The 15,433-nt window shown below is 41.5% G+C and overlaps 1 protein-coding gene across 5 annotated transcripts in view; it reads right to left on the minus strand.

The window, feature by feature from the left end:
- Window positions 1–234: 234 nt before the first annotated feature.
- Window positions 235–15,433, minus strand: part of ANKRD17 (ankyrin repeat domain 17) — an 87,750-nt gene continuing 72,551 nt past the window's right edge. For all 5 annotated transcript variants that reach the window (XM_061463274.1, XM_061463264.1, XM_061463246.1 and 2 more), the window contains 13 exons: window positions 14,843–15,005; window positions 14,010–14,105; window positions 12,841–12,957; window positions 11,847–12,018; window positions 10,705–11,155; window positions 9,823–9,978; window positions 9,431–9,580; window positions 7,279–8,927; window positions 5,245–5,442; window positions 4,296–4,544; window positions 3,051–3,226; window positions 2,557–2,721; window positions 235–909 (listed from right to left, as the gene is read on the minus strand). In XM_061463274.1, coding sequence (XP_061319258.1) covers window positions 850–909; window positions 2,557–2,721; window positions 3,051–3,226; window positions 4,296–4,544; window positions 5,245–5,442; window positions 7,279–8,927; window positions 9,431–9,580; window positions 9,823–9,978; window positions 10,705–11,155; window positions 11,847–12,018; window positions 12,841–12,957; window positions 14,010–14,105; window positions 14,843–15,005 — 3,802 coding nt within the window. In that variant the 3' untranslated portion in view covers window positions 235–849. The remainder of the gene's footprint in view (window positions 910–2,556; window positions 2,722–3,050; window positions 3,227–4,295; window positions 4,545–5,244; window positions 5,443–7,278; window positions 8,928–9,430; window positions 9,581–9,822; window positions 9,979–10,704; window positions 11,156–11,846; window positions 12,019–12,840; window positions 12,958–14,009; window positions 14,106–14,842; window positions 15,006–15,433) is intronic.

The following is a 15,433-nucleotide window of genomic DNA, read 5'->3' on the forward strand; positions in this document are numbered from 1 at the left end:
CCAGGCAAGTAGGGGAGGGAGCTCAGTGTGGAAAGGACTGCATGTGCCAAAAGGCTGTTTTCTGGGGTGCTTTTTGCTGAAAAGCCTTTCAACAGAAGGAAAAACAGAAACTCTCAAAAGATCTGGTTCCAACTGCTGCATGCCTTCTCAGAGAATCCACCACACACAAGGGAAAAGCCCTCAGAGAATGCCCCTTTTTCGTTATAATGTACTTAAATTACACAAATAGAAAAGTTATGCTTATTAATAGTTTAATGTATGAAGGAAACATCCAGATTTCTGAATATGAAGGTACATATCTCACATTAATTTAAGTCTACGTAAAGTAGAGCCTCTATACTGACATACTGAAATTTACTTCTGCTTAGCCATTTGTTATGTAAACAATTGTACATTTATTTGCCATTCTAAAACTTCAGGATCAAGTTTACATAAGTTTTGCTAAATTTCTGTGTTTGCTCAGAAGCAGTTTACAGTACTAAAACCAACCAGCCAAAGAACAGCTTCAACAGAAAGTCATATAAAAAGAAAAAAAAAACAAACAAAAAACCCAAACAAACAAACAAAAAAAAAGGCAAAAAAAAAGGAGGAAAAAAAATCCCTAAACACACACACACAAAAAAAAAAGAAAGGAAAGAATAAAGGCTAACTAAGTTGAAACGTATGATGGTGGGGAATGGGCGGTCACAATGTTCACAGAAAAAGGTCAGTTAGTAAGTTCTTCTGCAAAAAGCCTACACACTTCAGTCAAGCACATCAGTAGAATGATCTGAGAGAACATAAACTGTTTCTGCCACTTGTGTTTTCCTCTGCCAAAAAGGAATCTCGAGGCTAGCAAGTTGATCCCACTCAGCCCAGTTGGTTCATATGCACACTGTTCATGTGAGGTGTCCAAGTTCCAGTCCACACCTGAAAGAGAAAGCTTCATTTAACACCATGCTTTGGGGTCAGTCAAAATAGCAGCAAAGTTACTTTTGGCATTTATGGTTTTCTCTGCAACCAAGCAAAGTCTGGCATCATATAACATGGCAACACATCAAACTACACAGAGTTCCTTCCCACACTTGTTTTATCCTGCAGTAATTCAGGCGAGAAAAAAGGGAAATGGGGTGTTAATTTTTCTGCCTGTACTTTTTCACCTTGGCCAAAGCATCAGTCAATCTTCCTTTTTAATTTAGCGCAGCAAACTACTCCCACCCAGCCCAACCCTTCACCCCAGAATCAAAAAAGAGAAATCAATGCTATTTATGCCCACTAGTTCCTCCATCACAGCAACACTGATATTTTACTGCTCCCTTTAGACCCAGGAAAACGAGTGTTTCCTCTAAACTGCCAAGGAGAAGTAACAGAACTCTATGTGCGAAATTCTTGGCAAGGAGAGCACCTGAAGATCTCCAGCAAGAGCAAGAGACTATGTTTCCTCTTTACGTTAGTCTGTCTGAACTTTCAAGAACTTGCTTTCTGGCAACCTTAATTGTTTTCCCTCAGTGCATACCAACACCCTTAGCTCTGGATAAACCCAAAGACAAGCAGCTAAATCTTCTCTGAAGGACAAGGTCTTCTCCCTAAACCAGAAGCAGCCTCTACCAGACATGAGCCACTTCAGCACAGTGCATGAACTATGGCTAAAATCAGACTGCTTCCTCGGCACACCTATGATCTGCCAGTGCTGGGAGCTGCTCTTTCCAGCTTGGAGGGCTCTCAAGGAAATTATGTCCAGAAATATATTTACTAACAGAGCTCACTGTACAATTAAAAATAAATACAGGCTATAATGTAACAAGAGCTACTGAGAAGCCATTTAGTATTAGTTGTTGGGTATTTACCAACAAGAGATTTAGGAGAACATAATCCCTATACCTAAATAATCTTTAGTGGACAAGCCTAAAACCCAGGCAAGATCAGAGCAGAAGAGAGAAAAGATAATTCTCCCTTCCCACAACAACTCCTGCCACTGTGAAGACATCGGACCTTACAAAGCTTAGCAACAGTCCCTCAGAACTAATGCTGTTTGCCCTTGTGGGGACGGAAATCTTACCTAACAGCAAATAAATAAAAGCAAATTGATTGTGTTTTCCCAAATGAAAAACTGAACAGAGAGAAATTGCAATCATTTTATGCACAATATACAGCGTAGAACTATCTTTTCTATCCAGACTTGCCAAAAACACATCACCAAGAGAGCTGATCAGCAGTTATTAACCAGGTGCCTACCCTGATAAAATAGGCAGCTTCACTAAGCTCAGCTGGAATCAAACTTCCCAATTCTCCAGCACAAATGTATTCACAAAAATAAACAGCACAATCCTAGAACTGCCTTAATGATGCCGATTTTTCTTGGGACACATCTTGAAGAGGTGACTGGAGTTTAGAAGTTGTCACTAAGCACTGACATATCAGTGCTGTACTAAGTAGGAGGGGCTGTATCAGCTGCTTAAAGACATGAGCAAAACTAAGAAACACCACAGTGTATTTTCATATTAACCATTACGATCTTTTCTTCCCCACACTGTTTAAGTCAAAACAAAATTGAGAATATAAAAATTCAAAACTTACTGTCTGAGGCCCATTATTTTCTGTGGAATTTGAAACCATCTTTATCAGCGAGTTCCAAGATGGGTCAGCAGCATGAGGCCCATTGAATATAGGGCCTCCAGTACCATCTGTGATGGGGGCTACAGGAGGAATCATTGCATTCCCATACACAGAAAAAGGCATACCCTTAGGGGAGGAAAAAGCAAGAATCAGTTAAGTGTTCGTAAACACTGCTACTACAGCACAGGCATAATGACAAAAGGGGATACCAGTTAAAGAAACTGTCTTAAAGCAGTAATAAAATGACTGAATTAAAAACAAAATCAAACCTTTCTATGCATCTATTTATTGCATCATGGACAAGTTTTGTTTATTAGATCAGCACTTCTGCAGTACTGTGAGCGCTAGTCAGCACTGTAGCACAGCAAACAGTATCTCCAGGTTGTTCATCTGTCTCGTGTGCCAACATGGAAATGGAGTAGTACCATGTGTATCAAGTCCAAGAAGGTCCTTACCCCAACTTTTGGGAAGTCCATGTATCCTGCAGGAACGGGCTGATGGAATGTACCGGAAGGCGTTACAATTCCCGTGCTGTCTCTCTCCATGGCTTGGTGTGAGAACACACCAGGATCAGACATGGGCCTGTGGATCATGTGGCTCCCCATCCCGCTGTGACACCAATCCACTTTATCTAGCAACGCAGAAAAGAGCAACAACATTAAATGACATCTGCTAATCGCCTATTTTCCAGCCTAAATGCACACCTGAATGTTTCCTAAAGTGGCATTTGCTTTGCTTGCAGTTCCTCTGCATCTACTGACATCAAAACTTAGGTGTGCATGGGATGGAGAAAAATCAGAAATGGCACCTGCACACCCCCACTGAGGCAGTGCAAGGAGTTTTCAACAGCTACATGCAACGTGTCACCTCTGAGCTTTTCCTTCATTTGAAAGGGAAAGCTGGCATTTGTGCTAACTCTTCCTCCTCCAAAACCCCTCAATCCCTTGTGCATTTGGTGCTGTGAAAAGGCTAGGTACGCTAGCAGACATTTGCTCCACTTCATTAAATAATTCATGAAAGAATGGTAATGAACTAAGAGACAGAAGTACTTTTGAAAAGCTAAACTAGCAATTGACCAGCTGGAGACATGTGCTCATGTTCCAATTACACAAATTCATTAGACACAGCTTGTTATTGTTACTACACTTCAAGCCTCAGACATTCAGGAAGCCAATTTTTCAAAATAAAACAAGGAAATTGTAATTGGAGGAGCAGAGAAGGAATAGAGAAACATTTCTGAAGCCATTCTAATACTCAACAAGAGAGGAAAATTCAAATTCCATTTTGTGCAGGCTACTAATTCACGTTAAATATTAACTCCCATTGTACAAAATAATCTGTTCATCTACAGAGATAAGATACATAGTTATCTTGAGCTATCTTCACTTTCACTCTTCCTAAATCCAGTGAACCTCACTCAGTTCAATCCTGTGGTTTTATTTTCTGTTATTTCTTGCTTGGAGTAACAGATCTTCACAGCCAGGGCATTTCAAAACCCCTGAGGCTTTCTGAGACCTTGTTACAACACAGTCATGTGGGAAGGAGGGCAAACAGAAGTCCCTGCTCCAACTCCTTTGTCAACAGCACTCCTGCATTTTGAGGCATTCACTTCTGTGTCATCTTCCATCTCCAAGGACAAGTTAGGAAAAGACAATACTGGGGTCAAACACGCATAGGGACATCTTGCTACCATTACATACCTTGATTGCCACCTATACCCTCGAAGGACCAAATCCCACTATGTCCCACTGGAGCAGCTAAGTTGCTACCAATAACAGATGGAGTAGATGTTCCAGTTTGCCTAATACGTGCAGACCGTTCAGTCCCAATTGGAACAGGAACTTTTCTGTCCTGAGAAACATTATTGGGTTTTTCTGATCCCAAGGGCACTGCTGAAGGGGTGGGAGATGGTGCTCTTACTCCAGAAGACACTGACTGAGCAGGAGATTCTGCAAGAAGAGCAATGAAAGCACTTAGTAACAAGTAACCAGAATGTCTCAAATCACCACAAACCTATGCTTTGATGTCAAGCCATACATCAAACAAGTGAAAATTGATAGTCTGCTAATGGCAGTTTCATACAGCAAACAATTCAGGATAATTTTAGTGGTTTTGCTTTCAGAGCAGAGACACATTCACCATCAATTTACTCTCTTACAATGAATGATTACCATGCCCTGTCAGCTCAGCTACTGGAAACATACCACTACTGACGACAAGAGGCAGTTCAAAACCTTAACTAAACGTTACTGTTAAGCAGCAGTGGAGGACTGGAGGATTATATCCAAAACCATAGTGAAATAAACCCATGCTGTTGTTGGTTTGTTTTTTTTTTCTGGGTTTTGTCATTATTTTTCCCAGTAACAGACTAATTTGTTCCCTGAATAAGCTACCACTCAACAGCTTAACTGGGTTTTGTCCAAAAACTCCGCTGTGTAGCCAGCACTGCAAGGGCAACACACAGAGGAAAGCATCAGAACTTGCCCCAGGTATTTTCTCCTGGACACTAAGCCATCACCATTGTATGCTGGCTTTAGTACAACATCATTACAAGTTTTACACAACTCACACTTGGAATATTACTTTCACTAACCAAAATCCCAGCCTTTTCTTTGCAAGATGACTGTAAGAACACTGACTAGAACTCACCATTTGATGCTGATGAACATGGAGGCAATAAACTAAGTGGGGAAAAATGCTGTCTATTAAAATTAGCAGCTGCAGGTGCTCCACCAAGAGGAGTCCCAGGCGCATAGATCTGACCTCCTGAGAGGTTGGAGGCAAAATTACCCAGGTGTGTAGAAGAAGGTGTTACAGAAGCATAGGGTGAATCCATACTGACAATACCTAGGAGAGAAATGGGCACAGGTGACTCCCAGAACCCCAATATCTCCACAAACAGGTCACCCATATCATGGAAATAATGGAGAGAAGGAAAACTTTTACCTAGTCAATTGCTGGGAGGGAGTGGGGAATTGTTACTATTTTCCCCAAGCGAACTGGGTGTCTTAACCTTAATAATCTGTGAGTCATGGCAGTATGTGGCAGTTGTGCTGCATATATAAATCAAGAATGATTCTCATGTTACCATGCAGGTACCTTGAATGCAACTAAATCAAGGGAGCATAATATGTAACTCAACATTGAGCATTTTGTTGACCTGGAACTTATATTTAAGTAATATGATTCTGTACTGAGAATGGTAGAAATACTACTAAAGATTTGAAGACTTTCTCCATTTTTTTATTTGACAGAATGCTATGTACACCCTGATCAACACTCAAGTGTTTCTTCCCCCAAAACATGAACACATTTTAGCTTATTTAAGAAAATGATTTTTTATTAATACTCAATAGTACCAATTAGCCAAGGTATTCAAAGTACAGGAATTACCGTTCCCTTAACATTAAATCACAGAATGGTTTGGGTTGGAAGGGACCTTAAAGCTCGTCCAGTTCCAACCCCCTGCCAGGGGCAGGGACACCTTCCACTAGACCAGGTTACTCAAAGAAAACAAGACTTTGATCCCTCCACGAGCAGTTTGTACACTAACAAGGGTCTGGAGCATAAAAAATTGTCTTTCAAATCCAGAATAAGAACTCTGGGACCTAAAACTGAAGTTTGAGCCCTTCAGGAGGGGTTTGGACATAAAAGAGGCTGCTTGAACCCTAACGATGACACACTGGAATCTGAAAAGTAGACTTTCCAAACTAAACCTGAGCCTTTGGACCCTGAAAATGAGTCTCTGAAGCTTAAAATGAGACTTGAGAAGCAAAAACTAAGACTTTGGAAAGACAAAGGGAGGCTTTGAACACTATAAATCAGGCTTTGGGCTCAATAAGGCATTTGACAAAAGATTTACATTTGTAGTTTTCATTACAAGAAAAAAAAATCCTTCAGCAGTGCCAGACAGAAGCACGAAGCAGCACAGCACCTGCCTCCTCTGTTATTAAGACCCAACCTTTACTTTTGGTCAAATTTCTCAAGGCTTTTTAGGGGTTACTTTCCTATGAACTAACATACCACTTCCTACAAAACACCTCACAGGTCCTACTAGAACAGGCACAGATGGTACAAACTGTGTGTGTTCTTTCTGGAAGCTTCACAGAACAAGATCTGCAACAACCCCTTGGCTTTTGTTTGTGCAGAAGGCTCAACAAAATTCAGGAAGTCAATTCAAGGAAGCTTTTCCGATCAAATTTAGCAGTTGAAACACCTTGGCTCAAGTTCACATGAAAACAGTTCTTTTACCATCTTCACACTCTGAAGATGCTGCATATTCTCTTGCAGCCTCAGGACAAGAAGCAGGTTATCGCAAACTGGAACATTTATTAGCTAGTAGTTAGGAAGGGAGGTTGAAACTACAATGAAGTGGTTTATTATCTCATCTATGGTAGAAGAGCAGACTGGACAGAAAGAAGAATGCCTCAGCTTGACTTCTATCAAGTTCAGCAGCTGAGAAATAGGTATTGAATTTGAGAGACAGTACTTAAAAAGGAAGCTGAACTCAACTCTGCTTACAGAAATAAACTATATTAGAGCAGCCTTCCATTGCAGGGTGGACGGTGATTTACTCTAAATGACCACAGAAGCTTAGGCAAAAAGTACAAGTGTTCAAAAAAAACAACATGCAGCAGTTATTTAGGTGTATTATTAAGGTATGAACACAAAACACAGACTCACCTGAGGGACTTGGAGCTGGCCTCTGTAATGGTGGCCTAAAACCTGGGGCTTTGGAAGTATCAGACTGATGTAACGGATCTGAATTTGGCAAAAATGAAGACTTTCCCGACAGCATTGATTCTGGTGTTGTCTGAGATGACACGACAGAACCACCCCAGAAGGCATGAGCAGATGTTGGGCTGTTCTCAAACAATGTACTAAAGGGCCCAAATGGTAGAGTAGCACTGAAATTGTTACCCATGGACTTGTTTGCTGGGTGAGCTGAATTCTGAGAAGCACTTTGTGTACTTAAGGTAGAAGGGAGCTGCACCGACGAAGGAACACTGTGGGGCCTTTTGATGTGGTTAACGTTGAGGACTGCAACAGAAGAATTTTGCACAGGAGCTGGATTCTTATGAATGCTACCGGTTCCATGAACAGGTGGCCTGATAGCCGGGCTTTCCATTTTAGCTGCAGGCTGCGAAGACCCTATTGATGTCTGAGACATGGGATAGGTCATCGGGGCATTAGCTGGACCTGCCACAGGTGCAGATGAGCTTGTCACTGCTAAATTTGGAGGCACAACCATGCGAGAATCTGGTGTGGGAACCTGAGGCTGCTGAAGAGGGGGTCTTGCCTCTGGCAGAGGAGCTCCTGGAGGCTGCTGATGAGCAGGGTGCACTGATGAGCTGCCAGTACTGGAACTGGGCTGCCTATTGGTGGCTGAGCTGCTTGTTTCCACTGCTGGAGGACTACCCACTTCGGGATCAGACGAAGGCGCACCTTTGCTGGGAGAAGTTGCTGCACAGTCAGAAGGACTGCTTCTGGAAACACCTGCTGGCTGTGCAGGAGGAGAAGGAGATGAAGGAGAAGATGCAGGGTAGTGTTCTTTGGCAGTAGGAACTGGATATGTGGCATTCGTAGGCGCTGTGCTCGTGTTGCTTGCTGTGGTTGTCACCGTGGTCGTTGTGGCGTTCGATGTCTTCACCACTGTGACGAAAAGCTGTCTTCTGACTGAAGGTGAACTTGGACTGCCGTTTGCAGAAGAACCAGGCACAGTAGAAGCCACTGAACTTGTTGTAGCCGTTGGACTAGTTGTTAAAGAATTTGCTGAATTCACCTGAGAACCGCCGCTGTTCTGACTGTTATGGCGAGGCACCATGTGAGGTTTCGGTGAGTTGGTAGCTCTTGCAGGGCTCAGTGGCCTAACAGGAAATGGACCCCATGTGGACTGAGCTGGTGGGAACGTGCCTCCAAAGTGTGTCATGGGCAACCGAGGCGGACGGATTTGCTGGAAAGTCTGAGCAGCGAGTAACGCATGTGCAAACTGTGGAGGAGGATATGCTAATGGCAGAGAGACCTGGAAACCAGGCCGAACGTTATTCACTGGGTTCTTGATGGTTTTGTGAGAGGATGCTGAAGAAATTGCAGGCACAGTGAGTGCAGAGGCAGTCTGAGATGTTGACGAAGCAGCTACGGTGGTCACTTTGATGCCCATGAGAGAACTGTTAGCAGCTGTAGTGGCAGCAGGTGTTGATGACCCCATTTTGGAGTTTGCAGCCGAACTTTTCAAGCGGTTCTTTGGGATAAGTTCATCGATTTCTTTATCTGGATCCTTAATCAGAGCATTGATCAACTGCGTGGCCTGTCTTGTTGATTCTGTGCCACCCCTATAAAAGGAAGAAAAAAGGGTAAGTGCATCTAAAGCATTTACATACAGTATTGACAGGTAGCTCCAAGACATGATCCAGCCTATCTTCCGTCATGCTAACACGGAGAGAAAGCCACTCCGCATCTGAAGACTGAGCTCAGCATGTTCTTGCTGCTGATAATTATTTAAGCAGCTTAAGTTGAAAACTCTTAACACCCCCAAACAGTTAAAACATCTACTTCCCTAAATACATGTTCATGTTTAGCAACATCTAAACAGGTCTAAATGCAGAATCCTAACGTTTATGCTCATCTCACGAGTCATCTTTTGTACGAACATGATGGTACCAACTGCCACCCATTTGCAGTTTCCCCACCCCATTTGTCTCCCCTCAAAGAACTAACTGTCCAGGAGTCATCTTTAAAGGGACAAAGAGATCAAACCTTTACATTTTTCTACACAACAGTGTTCTAAAACAGAGAACTCCACCCCTAGAACCAGCAAATCAAGCAGCCTGCTTACCTTATTGTTATTATTCTATCACCAGTTTTGTCCTTCTGTTTGTCAATGTCTATGTGTGCACCTGTGCACTCGCGGATCGCATTGATGTTACATCCTCCTCTGCCAATGACTCTGGAAATTACAGTTGATGGAACAGAAACCTTCTTGGACCTACACAAAAAGAAAAACCACCCAAAACAAATTAAGTGGAAAATGCTTCCAAGGTATGAGGTAGTGGGCAGGTTGGTCAAAACAATGTTATAATTCAGGATTCAACCTCTGCAGCAGTAACAATCATGAAGTCTATCAGGTCTGGTAAGAAGGTTGTTCAGTTACCTCAGAGTGCTGCACTAGAGAAGCTATTTTGAAAAATGACATCAATAAGGAGGAAGTTAGTGGAATATTTTGCTCACCTTCTCACAACTTCCTTCCACCCTTCTTCCCTTTTCTGACCACGTTTAGGACTAGCAATGGTGAGCTTGCCATTAGGAGAAGAAAGGGGAGAAGGACCAGCCTTTGTGCATGTAGACAAGGAATTACTCGCCACTTCACCAATAACTTCTGGCAACCTTTAAAAGAAATTAGATGCTGTCACTGTGTAATAAAACCCCCTAAAATACAGATGGATTACTTGCGTTTTGCCCATTCTTCACCCCCTGTCCCCAACCCATTATTTTCTTTCACCACAAAAGCACGATGTTATGAAGAAGTTGCTTGAACTGAGACCCTTACATCTCAAAATACCCCACTAATTCCTTCATTCCACATCCACGGTCATGTTTCATAGCATCACAGAACCATAGAATGCTTTGGGTTGGAAGGGATCTTAAAGCTCATCTGATTCCAAGCCCTCACCATGGGCAGGGACACATTCCACGAGACCAAGTGGCTCCAAGGCTCTTCCAACCTAGCCTTGAACACTGCCAGGGATGGGGCAGCCACAGCTTCTCTGGGCAACTTGTGCCCATGCCTCACCACCCTCACAGGGAAGAACTTTTCCCTTATGTCTAATCTAAATCTCCCCTCTGTCAGTTTAAAGCCATTCCCCCTTGTCCTGTCACTATATGTCCTTTAAAAAGTCCCACTCCCTTATGTTTCTTGCTTCAGAACCTACTACCTAAGTTCAAGTTCATACTACAATGTTTATACTCCTCATACACACTAGAGCTAGGCTACTGCCTCACCCACTTCTTAACAATGGATTAAGGAAAGCAAGTCTGTGAAGACAAGGGCACAACACTCAAACATAGAGCAACAACCACCTTAAGGTGGCATGGATGGTCACAGCAACTTACTTGATGGATGATTTGCCAGTAGTAGCTGCTTTCCTCTCATCCTTTGGACAAGTGACAAGAACCGATGGTTGCTTTTTGTTGCTCTGTGTGTTAGTAACGGCTGTGGAAGAATGATTGTCACTCTTGTGGCTGCTGTTGCTATTGCTGCTTTCATCACTACAGCTGGAGATCCTCATATTGTCACTGTCACCACTCTCACTAGTACTGCTGCTCTTGGACTCACCATTTACTTTTTCTGGTTGGCTATAGGAAATTGGGAGTTGATCATCAAATATAATCTGAACATTATCAGGAGTTACTTTGTTTTTCCTGTTTTTCCTTTTGGAGCTTGTTGTGGTGATGGTGTTGTTCCTCTTCCCATGGGAACCTGCTAATGTTGTCCAAGTTGCAGATATACCTATGGTGGTTGTAGTGGTAGCACTTGGAGGCTCCATCGGGACCTCTGGATCATCTGATGGAAGAGTTTAAAAAAAACCTAGTAATTTAGTTGGCTTGAGGAAATTTAAGTGGGTTTGTCTTCTAAATTACACCTGTTCTATCAAATGACTCATGAGTAACTTTACAAGAGCCCAAGAAACAAGCACAACCCCTAGCTATGGAACATCTATCATACCATGGAGCCTCTCCATTTATCCTAACTGGTATGATATACAAACTTCTTTGAAAAAATGCAGCAGCAATTTAATAACTGTGAAATGGAATTCAGACATGGAAAGACAGACTCAAACAATTAGGGCACAAACATATGAAACAACAAAATAATTGTCACACCCTCCTTTTCTTTCAGGATGTCACAGTGAGGGAGCAATCAGTGAAAACTATTTCTCAGTACAGGTCGTGAAACTCATCACCACAAGATGCAGAAGAAAGAGTTTCCTATAGATAACAAAAGACTGATACATATTTGGGATTTCCATATGGCCGGTTTTTCAGCTAAACATTATCATTCCATTTGTAAGCTCATAATTGACCTGGTTTTAAGTACTGGGACCACTGTACTAATCTACAAACATAACAGGAAAGGTGAACAAGAGCAAAACTCAGCAGGGTCCTAAGAAAGTTCACATTCCAGTTCTGACAAGAAATACCAGGTATAAAATCAAGGCTGTGTTTAAAAAAATAAGACAAATATTTCAAGTCACCTTCAGCTTTTAGCTTCTCTTTCTCCTGAGCAGCCTGAAGTTCAAAATTCTCTTTATTTTTTGCTTCTATTTCTTCTAGTTTTCGCCTCTGCTCTTCTTTTTTCTTCCTCCTTTTCTCCTTCCTTTTCTCTCTTTTGGCAGCCAAAGCCAGTCTCCTGCTTTCTTCCCTTAGCTACAAGTCAAGCACATGGAACAGCATTACAGCATGTCCCATGCATTACAAGAAATGCTCTTCATTTCTCAGAAAGCTGAACTTCCATTTTAGATTAACATATTTACAAAACACAAGCTAAATTCTCTACAACCCATGTCTTTAGATATTTACTTCTTCCAAACAGACTGCTCACTCATGTTAACAGAAGGTTACTGTAGAAACAACAGATATGATCTAAACTGAAGTCAGAGTTTGCCAAGGCATGCATTCAGGATTCTTTGTGTCTCAACAGTGCAGGCCGAACACCACCCATCTCCCTTTCAAAGGCCAGACATGAAATGGTTTCACCCAGTTAAATATAAAGCATGTGCCCATTTAATGCTATACCTGTCCTTGGACTTTTCCACTAAATTTCTACTTCAGCACTATGGTTCTAGTAACATTATTAGTATATTATTTTTAGTATTAAAGACACAAAATAAGGTTTAGACTTAAAATCCGTACCAGTGTACCTGGAAAATACCCATGTGTCAGGCATTTGACCAAAGAATACACTCAAAAGAAAACTTATTTTTGTGTGTATTCTTCTTCTGGAATAATATAATCCCAGAAGAAATAATTTTATTGGACTTTCTTAATCCAATTTATCCAAGTAACAGTAAAAGCAAAGTTCAAAGCTCATCTGAACAACAGGATGCTCAGCTCCAGACACTCCAATTGCAGTACTCACATAGACTCTACACTTTAATACGTATTTTCATCGATTTTACGATCTTGCAGGATTGAGAAATTGTGATTTTATCAAATAAATATTCACAGCTCCAAACTCTTTAAACTTGCCTTCTCCAAGTCCAGTTCCTCCAAAAGAATGCTTGCATTTTTGTTGGCTTCGGCAGCTTGTCTATCTTTGGCTTGAACAATTGATTCCATGCACAGATGGCACTTCTTCAGCATCTCCTGAAATGAAGTATTTCAAACAGAGTGTTGATTCCCTCCAGTAAGCTCCTCTTCAAGCCCAGCCTTACTGATATTCCAGTCACCGACATGATGTACAAAGGCCATTCGTAACATATGCCCATAATCAAAACCAAAAAGTTTAATGAAATGTAAGGCTAAGGGTCTGAAAGGTGAAGCAACTGTAGAAATAAAGATGTATCATCAAGCAAGGTTGGTTGATGATTTTAAAACACCTGGGAAATGGGTGAATATTCTAGTACTGCTCACAAACCTACACTAGTAGCATGTCAGTGAAGGTGCCTTAATTCAGCGGGTGCCTAGCATCATGGAAGCAGGCAGTGATCACCACCACTGGTAATAAAACATACCAATTTAAACATTAGCACCTCTTCAGCCTCAACATGCTCACTGTAATTTGATGCCCAGAAAGAAGACAACCACAGCCCAGCAGGGCAGTGAAGAGATAGAAGCATTAAGACCATATTTTTGCACCAGCTGCTGTTCTCCTTTGTCCTACTACAAAATATTTTTTGCCCTGTTCATCTGGACTGAAAGTAAACCAAATAAACCTGAATCTCCACAGCAAAAAGCAGCATATGCACTAAGAAACCACTTCACTGCCAATCATCTTTTTCCATCTTCTAATACAAACTTTCCTTGGAAGTTTATGAATCTTCATACTGAAGCTCACACACACTCACAGCGTAAATTCATTCTGTAATCTCCACCCCACTGCAAAGCCACATAAATTCAGTATAAACTTGCTCAAGCAGGAGGAATGCAGACCAGAGTGCGGTAATGACTGGGAGAACACTTGAAAGGAAGTAGAGGTAAGAAGTAAAACCTCATTTACTACTATTCTGACAACACAGAAGTTTTGTTGCTGTGTGTTCCCATTTTTTTGCAATGCTTTTTTATGAAAAAGCCCAATGGGATTCACCATTTGGCTGAAATCTGGTATGGCAGGAAGCTAAAGACTATTCATAACATTGACTCTAAAGCTGAGTCACAGCACTAGCCCTTCACAAATATTTTCCTTCTTACAATCTCACCTTATCAGTAATGGTTGCTATGTATCTCATGCATTCTGAGTCCGATGGGAACTGGTTTACTTCTTTGACTAGGTAGCGCACCACTTTCACATGACCCTGAAAAACAGATTTCAAGGACAACATTTTGTTTCAGGCCAGCCACTTCTGCATTGCTAGCAAACACTTTAGTCCAAGCACTCTTTGTAAAATACTTATTTTCACCTCCTTCAGACCATGTCCTCAACTTACTTTTCAATCTTCATCACCTCCTGAACTAGAGAGGGATGTTTCTTCATACAAAGGCAAAAAATTACAGTACCTGTTGTCATGCTGTCCTTAATCCAGCCATGTTTTCACAAACTTCTGCCTTTTATTTTGGTAGTTATCAAATGCCCAGCTCTGGTAATTAAATACCTGCAGACTCCTGCAGTCACCTGCTATTTTTCAAGTACTACAGCACTTGAACTTCACTCTCTTGCTAACAAGAATTGTCTCTAGAGCTAAATCAGGCTAAGCCAAAGGGTTTTTGACAAAAGAGCTCATTCTCTCTTGCGTAAGACACCAATTCAATTTCCCCCCAGTTTCATCATATATTCCCCCACTTCTGCACAAATAACTGCTATTTCACCTCTTAACAGATACAGAAGAACCAACCTATAAAGCAAATTTCTAGTCGACTTTAACACCGATGTTCCACTGGTGACACACATACCTATTTTTGGAGGTTCAAAGCCAAACATTCAAATTATTTGACATTTTTAAATATGTAGTTCCTGTCAGCTACATTCTATTTATAACAACTGCACAGGGATGATTCAGACAACACAGGGTGAGGCCAAAACTGAACTTTCTACCTTTCGAAAGGCTGCCATGAGAGGAGTTATCTTCCTGTTATCAGCAGCATCCACATCAGCTCCAGCCTGAACTAGCAGCTGGACAACATCTAGATGCCCTCCGTTGGCTGCCAGCCACAGTGGAGTGTTCCCCTTCTTGTTACGTACATCAATGTGAGCTCCTCTAAAAAAAACAAAGGCTCTCAATCAAAACTCTGGACCAGACTTCCATTTCTTGTATCAACTGGACTGATAAACTGGACATGCAATACAAGAACAACACGGTAAAACTCAGTACTCATTTTTACATCAAGCATATGCATTCACAGAGTGCTTCAGCTCCCAGAATTGTTTTTGTTTCATCTGATGCTGTCAAAAGCCTCAGCCTAAAAAGTAATTTTAATACTCTAAAGCTGCTCAGGAAACACGATTACACTCAATGTGCTTCATGATCAAGCTAGGAAAAAAACCCAAAACCAAAACATTAAGATGTATGCTTTGTGCACATCTTGTGTTGTTTAAGGACTTTATGTTACCATCTCTAAGGGCTCTGTGTCATGATTATGAGTACATATATGTAAACTTCAAAAGAAATTATTTCTAACATTCATG

Source organism: Pezoporus flaviventris, unplaced genomic scaffold (assembly GCF_033815535.1).
Source record: "Pezoporus flaviventris isolate CSIRO_AGI_PZ_B2104156 unplaced genomic scaffold, CSIRO_AGI_Pfla_v1 ptg000002l, whole genome shotgun sequence".
Classification (NCBI taxonomy): domain Eukaryota; kingdom Metazoa; phylum Chordata; class Aves; order Psittaciformes; family Psittacidae; genus Pezoporus; species Pezoporus flaviventris.